Source organism: Oncorhynchus mykiss, chromosome 10 (genome assembly GCF_013265735.2).
Source record: "Oncorhynchus mykiss isolate Arlee chromosome 10, USDA_OmykA_1.1, whole genome shotgun sequence".
In the NCBI taxonomy this organism is placed as follows: domain Eukaryota; kingdom Metazoa; phylum Chordata; class Actinopteri; order Salmoniformes; family Salmonidae; genus Oncorhynchus; species Oncorhynchus mykiss.
This window is the reverse complement of record NC_048574.1, coordinates 21,075,123-21,091,542: the sequence shown is the minus strand read 5'-3', so window position 1 is coordinate 21,091,542 and position 16,420 is coordinate 21,075,123. Positions and strand designations below refer to the sequence as shown.

Genomic DNA, 16,420 nt, shown 5'->3' with positions numbered 1-16,420 from the left:
TTAGAGGGACGGCCAGGTCTTGGTAGATTTGCAGTGGTCTGATACTCCTTCCATTTCAATATTATCGCTTGCACAGTGCTCCTTGGGATGTTTAAAGCTTGGGAAATCTTTTTGTATCCAAATCCGTCTTTAAACTTCTTCACAACAGTAGCTCGGACCTGCCTGGTGTGTTCCTTGTTCTTCATGATGCTCTCTGCGCTTTTAACGGACCTCTGAGACTATCACAGTGCAGGTGCATTTATACGGAGACTTGATTACACACAGGTGAATTGTATTTATCATCATTAGTCATTTAGGTCAACATTGGATCATTCAGAGATCCTAGGATCTACAGGACAATAGGCAACAACTGTTGGCGCAATTATTAGAAAATGGAAGAGGTTCTAGATGACGGTCAATCACCCTCGGTCTGGGGCTCCATGCAAGATCTCACCTCGTGGGGCATCAATGATCATGAGGAAGGTGAGGGATCAGCCCAGAACCACACGGCAGGACCTGGTCAATGACCTGAAGAGAGCTGGGACCACAGTCAAAGAAAACCATTAGTAACACACTACGCCGTCATGGATTAGTATCCTGCAGCGCATGCAAGGTCCCCCTGCTCAAGCCACCGCATGTCCAGGCCCGTCTGAAGTTTGCCAATGGCCACCTGGATGATCCACAGGAGGAATGGGAAAAGGTCATGTGGTCTGATGAGACAAAAATAGAGCTAAACTCCACTCGCCGTGTTTGGAGGAAGACAAAGGATGAGTACAACACCAAGAACACCATCCCAACCATGAAGCATGGAAGTGGAAACATCATTATTTGGTATGCTTTCTGCAAAGGGGACAGGACGACTGCACTGTATTGAGCGGAGGATGGATGGGGCCATGTATCGCGAGATCTTGGCCAACAACCTCCTTCCCTCAGTAAGAGCATTGAAGATGGGCCGTGGCTGGGTCTTCCAGCATGAAAACGACCCGAAACACACAGCCAGGGCAACTAAGGAGTGGCTCCGTAAGAATCATCTCAAGGTTCCGGAGTGGCCTAGCCAGTCTCCAGACCTGAACCCAATAGAAAATCTTTGGAGGGAGCTGAAAGTCCATATTGCCCAGTGACAGCCCCGAAACCTGAAGGATCTGGAGAAGGTCTGTATGGAAGAGTGGGCCAAAATCCCTGCTGCAGTGTGTGCAAACCTTGTCAAGAACTACAGAAAATGCTTATTTTCCACCATAATTTGCAAATAAATTCATAAAAAATCCTGCAATGTGATTTTCTTGATTTTTTTTTCTCATTTTGTCTGTCATAGTTGACGTGCAGTGCGCGCTTGCCAAGGTTGCCAGGTGCACGGTGTAGCCTCCGAAACATTGGTGCTGGATGCGTGTTGGATGCACGCTGTGTTAAGAAGCAGTGCGGCTGGTTGGGTTGTGTATCGGAGGACGCATGACTTTCAACCTTCTTCTCTCCCGAGCCCGTACGGGAGTTGTAGCGATGAGACAATTGGGCAGAAAAAAGGGGTAAAAAAAATAATTATGTATTAATTGAGATGTAGGCTAGTTAGTTGCTTATCATAGGCCGATGTATTTCCATGTATTTTCCTATGTTTTATGTCCTGTGTTGGTCTTACACCGAGGACAACATTGAAATAAGTGTTTTTACGCTTTCATGTATCTCAATTACTTTCACATACATTCAACGTAAGTATTCAGATATCTTTTAGTTTAAAATGTTGATGTATTTGGAAATACACTTGGAAAATTATTAGAAAATTCCCCACGTACACTGATTCATATACACTGACTCAATTACACTATTTGGTTTAAAAAAAATAACCGTTCAAATACTCAAACAAATGTACTTGTTTTGGGCTGTGCATTTGAAAATACTAAAATACACAGAAAAAGGTATTTAAATAATAAATACTCAAATACACATGTATGTAAACTCAGGTCTGTTCATGTGTCATCCTCTGGGCTTCTTGTAGTTTTTAAACTGTACAAATTGTTTTACCCCCAAAAAATGTATCAATCCATCAATAAATCAATTTAATCAATATAAATCATGAAACCTCAATGTAGACATTGACCAGTGTAGTCATTAAAGTGCAGGATAAAAAAGTAATCTATATTTTATAGCGACAACATTACATGAAACAACATTTCTAACCAAATTTGGCTCAAACATCCATTGATCAGTGTGCAGTGCGCTAGGAGAGAGTCTGTGGACTGCGTTTGAAAGGATAGTGTATGCCCAAAAAATGTGTCTGTAGTCTGTAGTCTATGGGGTGAGAAGGCACTGGCATTTAGGTTTCTCCAGCCTTGGACGGTGGTTCCTGAACTCGTCATCCCTTGCATAACCCAAAAAAGATTAACCAACTCTCTGCATTAGGAAACATTGACCATTGACCATTGACAACAAGACAGTATAAAAAGCATCTATAGTCTACAGATGTAGGATCTTAATTCGATCACTTTCATTGCTGAGAATTTCTCTGCCACAGGAAATGCAGATGAGCTTTATGATTTACATAAATTCACTGAAAACCTGCATTAACACACCTGTATATTAACAGTATTCCACTTTTCATGTAGCATCATTTTGTCCAGCTATTAGCTTAACCACGATCAAGCGACATTATGGACTAAACGTTCAAATCCTGTTGCTGCAGTATTATTTTGCTGTGACAATACAGGTCAAATTAAGATCCTACATCTGTATGTAGTGAGGTGGACAGACTGTGAGCTCATTTTTGAGGTCGGAGCAGAGGGGTTTCCATATCTTGTGAAGTCGCAGTGATTCCGTAGCTTCTGTAGTGTGGTCTGTCGGTTCACACGCATCGTATAACGGCCCTCCGTTGCATAACTGTTCTAGCTCAGATCTGGGCAGCTGTAGTGTGTGACGTTTGCATTTTGCAGCTGCTATATCAGGAGACTGAGAGAGTCATTCTTAGATGCTATTACTTGACTGTCTCTCAACCTACAGCTCGACTAATGATCGATATGGAAGAAACACACTCAAAACACACAGGCCAATTACTGCACTGCTGAGGTTACCATTATCAAGTTGTGAGTTAACAGTGTTGTCAACCCATTCCAGCCCAGTAGACTCATTCCAATTTCATAATGCAAAAACCATGCAATCTTTAGTTTACAACGTGTATCCATTGCAAAAAGTTGGATGGTCAGCTTTAATCAGGGCTGGGTCGCTCCTCTTTTCAGTTCGCTGCAGCTAGCGACTGGAACAAGATGTAACAAACACTTACACTGGACAGTTTTATCTCAATCTCTTCATTCAAAGACTCAATTATGGACACTCTTACTGACAGTTGTGTCTGCTTTGCGTGATGTATTGTTGTCTCTACCTTCTTGCCCTTTGTGCTGTTGTCTGTGCCCAATACTGTTTGTACCATGTTTTGTGCTGCTACCATGTTGTGTTGCTACCATGCTGTGCTGTCATGTGTTGCTGCCTTGCTGTGTTGTTGTCTCAGGTCTCTCTTTATGTAGTGTTGTCTCTCTTGTCATGATGTGTGTTATGTCCAATGTTTATTTATATATATTTTTTTACAATTTTTTATTGTAAATAAGAATTTGTTCTTACCTGACTTGCCTAGTTAAATAAAGGTTAAATAAAAATAAAATAAAGAAAGTCTGACAGTTAAATATTTCTGATGAGTCTTGGGGTGTGGGGGATTGGGCATAGGGAGAGGGGTGGGTGGCAGGAGCTGGGAAAGAGACTAATTTGGTCAGCCCCCTGCCCCCTGTTGAAGGTGGACATGCCGCAGACAGCTGTGTAATAAGAGACAGAGTGTCAATTCAGGGCAAGGGCAGCGTGACCAGCCCACACTCCACCCCTCTTTATCCCCTCACAGTGGTAGAGGAGGGAGGGAGTAGACTAATGGGTTGGGGTGTACTAGGTAAGGTTGCAATTGGGGTGAGGGAAGGCAGCAGGACCGAGGGAGTTATCAGGGGTCAAGAAAGAAAGAGTGAAGACATAGTGTGTGGGATTGAGTGTTCGGTTAGGGTTAGGAACAAGGTGGCGTGGTGGGTGACAGGTGTGATTGGGTAAGGCAAGTGTTGTGGTGGGACGAACCAGGGGTGCAAGCTGTTGCCGTTGCCTGTTGGCCAAATCACACCATAGACTTGCAGCGTTGGCAGGATGCCCATCTCCCCTGGGGCTATCTCAAGGCACTTCACCCGTCACAATGGCTCTGCATCAGTGTTGGTCTCCTCTCGCTTTGTCCAGACTCTGTAACCCTGCTGCAAATAGACCAAGCAGTACATCCCGACAGGAGGATGACAATGATGCTGCCTTCAAGTGCTGTCCGAAAATTCTGGAATAGGGTTATTTTAGTACCCAAGTTAATGAGTTGTGATGTTTCTTCACTGACCTTTCACCTTTTCAATCAAGACGATATTGTCAAGATTAGTAAGTTAGACAACTTTATTATCAGCAATGTTAGCTAGCTTATCTAGCCTGCTAACTTGGTTGAAGAATTGTTCTGAATAAAAAACACTTGAATCCCATCATGTCATATTTATGACTTCAATAACTAGGAAATATAACACACAGAGGAGCATTTGAGAGCAGCACGACATCATAAGAATGAATAAATGAATTTAATTAGGGAAGGGGTCTGTAGTGTCCATTATGTGTGCAAAGTAATGTGATTGAATACTGGGGGTCATTTGATCATTGATCATATTAAAATTATAGTAGGAGATGCATGGAGGAATTTGCACTAGACGGGAATTGGTCAGATTATACTTTAAAAAAAGTTGTAATTCATCCTTTGCTTTATATTTTATTGCTTTGTTGTTGATGTTGTTGTTCTATTGCAGTGGCATGTTCCATCATCTTTATTCTGGGGCTGCCGTGGTGAAGAAATGACTGATCCCCTTCAGGGGGTTCATTACGCTCCATCGCGGAGGCATCTGACAAACCTGGATCATCAGCAATGGGCCTGCACGCATCCGCCAACAGATACATATAAAATTTCCTTCTTTCAAATATTCTGTCTGGATAAAAACATAATGATGAGCAAACTAGACCTGCTGTTCAATAAATCAATTAAATGCATTTTCTAAAGCCCTTTTTACATCTGCAGTTTTCACAAAGTGCTTTACAGATACCCAGCCTAAAATCCCAAAGAGAAAACAATGCAGAAGCACAGTGCATAGAAAAAACTCCCTAGATGGCAGGAACCTAGGAAGAAAGAAACCTAGAGAGGAACCAAGCTCAGAAGATTGGCCAGTCCTCTTCTGGCTGTACCGGGTAGAGATTTAAGAGTGCATGTGATCATTAATGCCAGATCGTTGATCTAATATGACCTGCATTGATCTAAGGTGACATTATAGATAATGTTCATATCATTAACTTCACATGTAAATAACATGCATTACACATGCATTACTAATTAATCTGTAATATACAAAACACATTAAAAGACAAACCTACTAGGTTAAACTGAGTAGCGTTTGTGGGGTATAAGAATCCATGTGATAAGGGAAAATAATTCCAGCTTTTCCCAACCTATGCTACTGACATAAGGACCCCTGCTATCCATGGCATGTTTGGCAAAAGCATTGCTCAGCTTTTTTGGAGCGTGCTACTTACTACTTCCACCCCATCGCACAACCCCTCCCACCATCCTGATGACCCCGTGGAGAGTCGACTCCAAAATACTAAATTCCTTGACCATCGACTCAGCGAGTCTACTCTCATTTTATTTAAAAAACAATTGATTGCTGCTAATATCGATTATTTTAGGATAATGTAAGTAACACATATCTGCAATACAATAGCATGTTCTTAGATTAAAGAGCAGCTTCAAGCTGGCTGTTCAGCCAGGCTGATGTACTGATTAGCCTTGATTATTTTGGTTAGTAGATTGTCAGACAGCTCCGTATGCATCGCTAGTCAATCACACAGTTCACGAGTGCGTATACACACACTCTCAATTATAGCTAGAGTCAGGAGTCGACTGCAAAAATCCTGGATCGACTCCACAAAAACACTAGATCCCCTACCACAGGCACTATGGCGGCGGACAGGGAGGGGAGAGCAGGGAGGGGTAAAGTGCAGCTGCAGCCCCGCCTTGGATGACAGATGTAAATCCAGTCCTTCCGTAAACTAAACTGGGTATCAGAGACACAGGATTGGGCCAATGAGAGACCAGCATGCAGTAAAATGGGCAGCCAATGACTGCGTGTCTGCCTGGTATATAAGAAGAGCTCAAGAATCTTCAGAGTTGGGTGACCTCTATATTTTGGCTCTGGTGAACAGGATCTGATCCCAAGGACTGTTACTTTTTTCCTTGTCTGGTGTGCAGGTAAAAATGCAACGCTGTGCTTTGTTTGAATAGCTAATGTTTTGGGATAAGGGCAGTGTGGCGGTTTGGATTAGCTGGACTCTGAAAGGCTTCTGACCTAAAACATTTTTGGGAGAAAAGGTTTGAAAAATTGAATGGTGCACATTTTTGAGTTAGCGGAGTTCTGTTATTTTGGTGTGTCCCTATTTGAAAGGGAGAGGTGCTTTTTAAGCTCCTCGTTTTTTTTTTTTTTACCTCTCCTACACACTTCTTTCGTTTTTTAGTTTTAATCATATAGTTTTGTATTTTTCTTCTGTGCAAATAATTAATTCAAATGACTATATACTTAATGATGCAAAAATAAGTCCTGGGTCAGTACATGTACATATGGGGGCAATCTGGAAGGGTTTCAGATCAGTGGGATAATGAACAGGATATTTTAGTAGGAGTCTGATTCTCTTGGCTCATTTGATGATGATTTATTTTTCTGGAAATGAAGATGTGAATTGTAAAGTTGTGAACTGTTGCAAAGTTTTATAAGCTTTGTGTCAGCAAATGGTTCTCTGGTGTGGATACTGAGATACATAAGTAAGTGTATCACAATCAGATAAAGTATGAGGGCTATACACCGCTGTGGAACAGGTGTAAAAAGATAGCTGGTCTAGAATGTCCAGCAATTGCTTTCGGACAGTTACTGTAACAGTCACACCCTTTTCATTGCTTTTGGACATGGGCATGTGATGCAACAAGTGCGTCAATAGTTAAGTCCAGATCATGTGCTCATTTTTTAAATAAATATTTCAAGAAAGGTTGAGGTAAATTCCATGCCAACCAAATGCATTTAAGGAAAATAAGTGAAATACAATTTATGAATTTGAGAATGGCCTATCAAGTATAGTGAATACAATTTAATTAATGAGTTGACCTTTAAAACAGCAATGTTGTTTCACAAGACTTCATGTGTGATGAGCATCAAGGTAGCTAAATGTTCCAAGATATTGTGATGGAAAACCAAGAGGGGCTGCAAAGGGTGAAGAGGGGGGCTCTTTACATGAGTGGAGAGGAGGGTTTGGAAATATGTTCCATATGTAAGAGGGCAAAGGGAATATAGGATAAGGGTGGAATGTTGACGAGGATGTGAGGTTTGGGTTGAGGGTGTTAAAAATACCCAACACACAAGTGCTCCTCCCCCTTATCTATTCCAGAACAGAAACATGACCCAATGGACGGGGACGTTGACTGACATTTGTAACTAGGATACGGGGTATCCACACCACTAGGAGTTTTTGCAGCTGTTCTATTGAGTATCCCGCAGTAATCTTTTAAATGTTTGGCTAAGGAAGTTTCTCTTACCCCGAGACAGAGCACTCCTTGTAGACTTTACTCAGCTGTCAGTGTCAGGGAACTTCCTTTCAAATCGGTTACTATTAGGATTTGTGGATTGTTTTCTGTGCAAATAGACAATAAATATCTGAAGATTTCTTATTTTCTTTCCCTCCTGCAGTGTTAGAAACGCAATCATGCCTTTCGGTAACACCCACAACAACTTCAAACTCAACTTCAAAGTTGAGGAGGAGTACCCTGACCTCACCAAGCACAACAACCACATGGCCAAGGTGCTGACCAAGGACATGTACGCCAAGCTGAGGGACAAGCAGACCCCCTCTGGCTTCACCTTGGATGACGTCATCCAGACCGGTGTCGACAACCCTGGTGAGTGCCACATATCTCCCAAACACCCCCTGAGGATAGCCACCGACCTCCACATACACACAACTGTCAAAGGTAGAACTGAGACGGTCTGCACAACCAAGTTAGCGCTCTAGGGTTTGATCGATCCTAATACCATTGCAATAATTACATATGAAAATAATATATTCCATTTAGCAGACACTTATATCCAAAGTGACTTACAGAGCTGTACATACATTGCTCAAGACCTGTTCACGCTACTTGCTAGCAACAACACTGAGTCACCATCAGTCAACTTACTTGTAGTAATGTCAATTCTGAAATGTTATATTATATGGTTGTGGTATTAGTATGTCTTGAGCTAGCTGAGGATTAAAAAAAAAAATTAAGAATGTATTTCAACCCCCGGGATGATTTGATTTATATGGTTGTGTATTTCAGCACCGGGATGCTGAAATACATACTTAGATTGTTTTTAAATCCTCAGCTAGCTCAAGACATACTAATACCACAACCATATAACTCAAATCACATCAAATTGTGTTAGTCACATGTGCCGAATACAACAGTGACCTTACAGTGAAATGCTTACTTACCGCTGTACTGCAGCGCCAGCTGTGCCATCAGAGTCCTGGGTTCGCGCCCAGGCTCTGTCGTAACCGGCCGCGACCGGGAGGTCCGTGGGGCGACGCACAATTGGCCTAGCGTCGCCCGGGTTAGGGAGGGCTTGGTCGGTAGGGGTGTCCTTGTCTCATCGCGCACCAGCGACTCCTGTGGCGGGCTGGGCGCAGTGTACGCTAGCCAAGGTGGCCAGGTGCACGGTGTTTCCTCCGGCGCATTGGTGCGGCTGGCTTCCGGGTTGGATGTGCACTGTGTTAAAGAAGCAGCGGCTTGGTTGGTTGTGTATCGGAGGACGCATGACTTTCAACCTTCGTCTCTCCCGAGCCCGTACGGGAGTTGTAGCGATGAGACAAGATAGTAGCTACTACACAATTGGATACTATGAAATTGGGGAGAAAAAGAGGTAAAATTCAAAAAAAAAAAAAAAAGAAATGCTTACTTACGAGCCCCTAACCAACAATGCAGTTAAAAAATATGGCTAAGAATAAGAAATAAAAGTAACAAGTAATTAAAGAGCAGCAGTAAAATAACAATAGCGAGACTAAATACAGAAGGGTACCAGTACAGAGTCAATGTGCAGGGGCACTGGTTAGTTGAGGTAATATGTACATGTATGTAGATTTATTAAAGTGACTATGCATAGATGACCCTCTGTAGTGCCTTGTAGTCGGAGGCCGAGCAGTTGCCATACCAGGCAGTGATGCAACCAGCCAGGATGTTCTTGATGGTGCAGCTGTAGAACCTTTTGAGGATCTGAGGACCCATGCCAGTCTCCTGAGGGGGAAAAGGTTTTGTCATGCCCTCTTCATGAATGTCTTGGTGTGCTTGGACCATGTTAGTTTGTTGGTGATGTGGACACCAAGGAACTTGAAGCTCTCAACCTGCTCCACTGCAGCCCCGTCAATGAGAATGGGGGCGTGCTCGGTCCTCTTTTTCCTGTAGTCCACAATCATCTACTTTGTCTTGATCACGTTGAGAGAGAGATTGTTGTCCTGGCACCACATGGCCAGGTCTCTGACATCTTCCCTATAGGCTGTCTTGTAGTAATCTGTGGATCTGTTGGGGCGGTATGCAAATTGGAGTGGGTCTAGGGTTTCTGGGATAATGGTGTTGATGTGAGCCATGACCAGCCTTTCAAAGCACTTCATGGCCACAGACGTGAGTGCTACGGGTCAGTAGTCATTTAGGCAGGTTACCTTAGTGTTCATGGACACAGGCACTATGGTGGTCTGCTTAAAACATGTTGGTATTACAGACTCGGACATGGAGAGGTTGAAAATATCAGGGAAGACCCTTGCCAGTTGGTCAGCGCATATTCGCAGTACACGTCCTGATAATCCGTGTGGCCCTGCGGCCTTGTGACTGTTGACCTGTTTAAAGGTCTTACTCACATCGGCTGTGGAGAGCGGGATCACACAGTCGTCCGGAACAGCTGGTGCTCTCATGCATGTTTCAGTGTTATTTGCCTCGAAGCGAGCGTATAAGTAGTTTAGCTCATGTGGTAGGCTTGTGTTGATGGGCAGCTGTCGGCTGTGCTTCCCTTTGTAGTCTGTAATGGTTTGCAAGCCCTGCCACATCTCACGAGCATCAGAGCCGGTGTAGTACGATTCGATCTTAGTCCTGTATTGACGCTTTGCATGTTTGATGGTTCGTCTGAGGGGATAGCAGGATTTCTTATAAGCTTCTGGGTTAGAGTCTCGCTCCTTGAAAGCGACAGCTCTAGCCTTCAGCTCAGTGAGGATATTGCCTGTAATCCATGGCTTCTGGTTGGGGTATGTACGCACGGTCACTGTGGGGGCGACATCATCGATGCGCTTATTAAGCCATTGACAGATGTGTTGTACTCCTAAATGCCATCGGAGGAATCCCGGAACATATTCCAGTCTGTGCTAGCGAAACAGTCCTGTAGCTTAGCATTAGCTTCATCTGACCACTTTTTTATTGATCTTGTCACTGGTGCTTCCTGCTTTAATTTTTGCTTGTACGCAGGAATCAGGAGGATAGAATTATGGTCAGATTTGCCAAATGGAGGGCGAGGAAGAGCTTTGTATGCATCTCTGTGTGTGGAGTATAGTGTGGAGTATATACATTTAACATGCTGATAGAAATTTGGTAAAACGGATTTAAGTTTCCCTGCATTAAAGTCCCCTGGCCACTAGCAGCGCCTCCTCTGGGTGAGCGTTTTCTTGTTTGCTTATGGTTCAATGCTGTCTTAGTGCCAGCCTCAGTCTGTGGGGGTATGTAAATCGCTTCGAAAAATACAGATGAAAACTCTCTCGGTAGATAGTGTGGTCTACAACTTATCATGAGATACTCTACCTCAGGCGAGCAATAGCTCAAGACTTCCTTAGATATTGTGCACCAGCTGTTATTTACAAAAAGTCATAGTCTGCCACCCCTTGTCTTACCAGACGGCGCTGTTCTATCCTGCAGGTACAGCGTATAACCAGCCAGCTGTATGTTGATAGTGTCATCGTTCAGCCACGACTCCATGAAGCGTAAGATATTACAGTTTTGAATGTCCCGTTGGTAGTTTAATCTTCTGCGTATGTCATCAATTTTAATCTCCAAAGATTGCATGTATGCTAGCAGAATGGAAGGAAGTGGGGTTTATTCGAAGTTGTTTTCGGTCATAAGAGACGATAGCGGCAACATTATGTACAAAATATGTACAAAAATAGGTTACAAGCAACACAAATAAACACAATTGGTTGGGGACACATAGATCATCAGTCTTCTTCTCCGGTGCCATTTCTAGTATAGATATGCAGGTTACCTTATTAAATATGCAGCAGATATTTATTGCATATTTTTCACACCACAGAGTGGTATATTAATGTCAGTCTACTAATGTGGATGTGCAATGTAGATGTGCTGCCTTCTTACCCTCCTCCTCCCCTCCTCTCTCTCTGTCCTCAGGTCACCCCTTCATCATGACTGTTGGCTGTGTGGCTGGTGATGAGGAGTCCTACGAGATCTTCAAGGATCTGTTGGACCCCATCATCTCAGACCGTCATAGTGGATACAAGCCCACAGACAAGCACAAGACCGACCTGAACTTTGAGAACCTGAAGGTAGTATCTAATTCTTCTGACATGTTTTATGGGTTTCATTTCCTATACGAAATGCCAAAGAGTACTGCTGAGTAAAATCAGTGTGAAAATGTTTGAATAATCTCTACATAGGAGGTTGGGAATCACAAACTTCTTTGAGACACTTTAAATGTTCTGGTCTGAAACTCTGTTGTGACCTTCTCTCTGTATAGGGAGGTGATGATCTGGACCCCAACTACGTCCTGTCCAGCCGTGTGCGTACTGGCCGCAGCATCAAGGGATACACCCTGCCCCCCCACAACAGCCGTGGCGAGCGCAGAGCAGTGGAGAAACTGTCCGTCGAGGGTGAGCTTCCCAGCTATCAATAGCTACAGGACATATGTATACGCAGGATTATGCATGAAGCTAGGCAATAAAACGAACAAAATGGAAAATGGAGATCCATTTATTTAAAAACATTTACCCCCCTTTTCTCTCCAATTTCGTGAGATCCAATTATGATCTTGTCTCATCGCTGCAACTCCCCAACGGGCTCAGGAGAGCCGATGGTTGAATCATGCTTACTCAGAAACATGACGTGCCAAACCGTGCTTCTTAACACCCGCTCGCTTAACCAGGAAGCCAGCTGCACCAATGTGTCGGAGGAAACACTGATCAACTGGCGACCGAAGTCAGCCTGCAGGCGCTCGGCCCGCCATAAGGAGTTGTTAGAGCGTGATGAGCCAAGTAAAGCCCCCCGGCCAAACCCTCCCCTAACCCGGAGGACACTGGGCCAATTGTGCACCGCCCTATGGGACCCCCGGTGACGGCTGGTTGTGACACAGCTTGGGATCGAACCCCAGGCAGTAGTGATGCGGCAACACCGCCATTCGGGAGGCCGGAGATCCAATTCTTAGGAACGCCTTAGATAATTGGAAATAGAGATCAAAAGTGAATCCTTAGCTGCAATGACTAGTGCATGGTGTCAGATAACTCCTGGGAGGGAGATACCATGTTGAGAGTGAGCGGAAACTGAGGGGTTTTATGTCCCTCCAGCTCTGAACACCCTGGATGGTGAATTCAAGGGAAAGTACTACCCCCTGAATAAGATGACCGATGCCGAGCAGGAGCAGCTTATCGCTGACCATTTCTTGTTTGACAAGCCCGTCTCCCCCCTGCTGCTGGGTGCTGGTATGGCCCGTGACTGGCCCGATGCAAGAGGAATCTGGTATGTACCCAGAACACAGACCCATACCAATAGTCAACCAAAACAATACTGTATTGTACTGTACAGAATATCCCACAATGTATCATAGTGATGTATCATGTGAAACCTCATCCCTCCTTTCTGAAGGCATAACGATGCCAAGAGCTTCTTGGTCTGGGTGAATGAGGAGGATCACCTGCGTGTCATCTCCATGGAGAAGGGCGGCAACATGAAGGAGGTCTTCAGACGCTTCTGCGTTGGTCTGAAAAGGGTATGTACTGGTATTCAAACCATTTTACAACTAGCTCTCACAGTCTCACGTCAGAATTAGACATTCATCCATGTTTCTGAAATGTCAAGTTTTGAAGTTGATGCAAACATCACATTTCAAAATATTTAAGGTTACATTTTCAAGGTTAGGGTTAAGTTTTGGCCCCGAAATCTTACATTTAGGCATTAACTCTGAATGGTTAAGGTAAGGGTTAAGTTTAAGAATTGACGTGAAACAAATCTCAAAAACTTTGGAATCAGAGGCAGATGCTTACGCCCATCCACCAGCCCCGTCCACAACACACTAGCAAAACTGACACCTACTTGAAGGTAACAGTGCTCACTGTTGCCCCTAGTGGCCGGTTTCCACGTCATCTCCTGACGTTCTCAGATATGTATGGGCGTTGAATACTGACTTGTATCACGGGTAACCTGGCTGCCATTTTGACATGGTAGAAAAACACACCTAACACAATGAAAAGACATAAACGCAGAGAGACAATTACAAGAATGTTGATACAGGGTTTATTTCACCTGACAGATTGAGGAGACTTTCAAGAAGCACAACCACGGCTTCATGTGGAACGAGCATCTTGGCTACGTGCTGACCTGCCCCTCCAACTTGGGAACTGGTCTGCGTGGTGGCGTGCACGTCAAGCTGCCCAAGCTGAGCACACACCCCAAGTTTGAGGAGATCCTGACCAGGCTGCGTCTGCAGAAGCGTGGCACAGGTACACACGCACAACAAAAAACATCCAGAGCAGCTGCTGATATATTCAACTCTAAATCGTCACAGATCACGACAGTCTTCCCTTTTACCACACAACAAGTAAAAAGGAACAGAGATTAAGATGAGCAAAAGCTATTCTGAAATAGCCATGTCCACAGCGGTTAGGACGTCTGTTCATTGAGTCTGTTATTTTTGGTGATATTTGGATAATATACAGTATGAGTAATTTTGCAGAGATTGTCTGAGACATACACTTAAACCTGCTTCTCTCTCCCTTTTCCCTGCTCTCTACAGGTGGCGTGGACACCGCCTCCGTGGGTGGAGTGTTCGACATCTCCAACGCTGACCGTCTGGGATCTTCTGAGGTAGATCAGGTCCAGATGGTGGTGGATGGTGTCAAGCTCATGGTGGAAATGGAGAAGAAGCTGGAGAAGGGAGAGGCCATCGACGGCATGATCCCCGCCCAGAAGTAAAGAGTTGTTGACGTCGCTGATCGTATTTTGTTTTTCTATTGTCAAGTTATGTGCCATTGAGCCAACCAACCGGCGCTTAGGGGAAACTGATGCTCGCTCTAGAGACTCTTCACTGCTCACCTATTTTTCTTCTTTCCTTCAGCCTTTTCTTTCTCTTTAGTTTTTTTCCTTTCCTTTTCTTCCTTGCGCCATTTTTTCCACTTCTCTCCTGTTCAGTTTGTAACATCCTGGATCAGCTTCCACTGAAGTCAGCTTGCCTGACAGATGTGGCATCACGTACATTTGAAATTTGGTTTTAGAAAAATGATAATTGAAACTGTGATTAAATAAACTTGGCCTCATGAACCAAAACAGATTGGTCTTTCTTGGTCATACACTCACGATAAGTCACTGCAAATGTTAAATCAAGTCTAATAGTGTTCAATTTAACAGTCAAAGTCTCTATATGGTCCCACACTACACTGCGTTAATGGTACACATTCAAAAGTGTAAATTTCACATATTCTGTAACTCAGTAAATAGTTGCAAATTAAGATAACACTGGCCATCACTGGTTTTTATTGTAATTACTCTACTTTGGTATAAAATGTAAAAAATATATATAATCCATTTGTGAAACTTCTTAAAGACATGCTCCCAAACTTTTGGCGACTAAGTATTTTTTAAACCTCCCACTTTGGTCTGGATGCGTCAATGTGTAGTTCATACATGCATAATCTATGAGCAAAATTACTGTTTACCACAATTACACAAAACCCCTAGTTTGAAAGCAACAGTTTTTCTGGATGCTGAGCTGTGCCATTTTTCCTACGTTTACCCGCATAGAAATTCGTTTTCAACCAAAGGAAGAAGCCACTGCTGTCCAAAAAAACATTGCTGCACGTCTGAAGTTCGCAAAAGAGCACCTGGATGTTCCACAGCGCTTCTTGCAAAATATTCTGTGGACAGATGAAACTAAAGTTGAGTTGTTTGGAAGAAACACGCAACACTATGTGTGGAGAAAAAAAGGCACAGCAGGGCACCCAACATCAAAACCTCATCCCAACTAAAGTATGGTGGAGGGAGCATCATGGTTTGGAGCTGCTTTGCTGCCTCAGGGCCTGGAAAGCTTTCTATCGTCAACATAAAAATGAATTCCCAAGTTTATCAAGACATTTTGCAGGAGAATGCAAGGCTATCTGTCGGACAATTGAAGCTCAACAGAAGTTGGGTGATGCAACAAGACAACGACCCAAAACACAGAAGTAAATCAACACCAGAATGGCTTCAACAGAAGAAAATACACCTTCTGGAGTGGTCCAGTCAGATTCCTGACCTCAACCCGATTTAAAATGTGGCATGATCTCGAGAGCTGTTCACACCAGACATCCTAAGAATATTGCTGAACTGAAACAGTTTTGTAAAGATGAATGGTCCAAAATTCCTCCCGACAGTTATGCAGGTCTAATCCGCAACTACAGAAAACATTTGGTTGAGTTTATTGCTGCCAAAGGAGGGTCAACCAGTTATTAAATCCAATTCACATTATTTTTCCACCCTACACTGTGAATGTTTACACAGTGTGTTCAATAAAGACATAACTTATAATTGTTTGTGTGTTATTAGTTTAAGCAGACTGTTTGTCTATTGTTGTGACGTAGATGAAGATCAGATCAAATTTTATGACGAATTTATGCAGAAATCCAGGTAATTCCAAAGTTTTCACATACTTTTTCTTGCCACTGTATATGCCAAATTGTTCCTTTAACCTGACTCTATATGCACTAGTGAAGCCCCTATGGATAATATTTTGACAGGTATAAGCATTCTGGGTATAACTCCTCCTTAGGTAAAATTACATCCAGATAGCTTTCATCTGACAAATAATCTCAGATAGCCACTAGCGCATATGGAGTAAGGAGTATGGAGTAAACAAAGCTTATTTGTCTCTTATGACTTCACCTGACAAAGACCATAATCTAAACTGTAGCTCCTATACCACCTAGCAACTATCTTTTCAGCTTACAGAGTAGGGTTTAGACCACAGTGTGTGAGTGGCCCTTTGAGAGTTCTCATAGATACAGTGCCTTGCAAAAGTATTCGTCCCCCTTGAACTTTGCAACCTTT

The 16,420-nt window shown here is 43.4% G+C and overlaps 1 protein-coding gene across 1 annotated transcript; it reads left to right on the top strand.

The window, feature by feature from the left end:
* Positions 1 to 6,110: 6,110 nt before the first annotated feature.
* On the top strand, positions 6,111 to 14,665 carry LOC110533491 (creatine kinase M-type). The gene is made up of 8 exons (XM_021617754.2): positions 6,111 to 6,310; positions 7,794 to 8,002; positions 11,522 to 11,676; positions 11,868 to 12,000; positions 12,691 to 12,862; positions 12,989 to 13,112; positions 13,653 to 13,842; positions 14,136 to 14,665. The coding sequence occupies exons 2-8, from the start codon at positions 7,810 to 7,812 to the stop codon at positions 14,312 to 14,314; spliced, it is 1,146 nt and encodes a 381-aa protein (XP_021473429.1). The 5' UTR covers positions 6,111 to 6,310; positions 7,794 to 7,809; the 3' UTR covers positions 14,315 to 14,665.
* Positions 14,666 to 16,420: the final 1,755 nt, after the last annotated feature.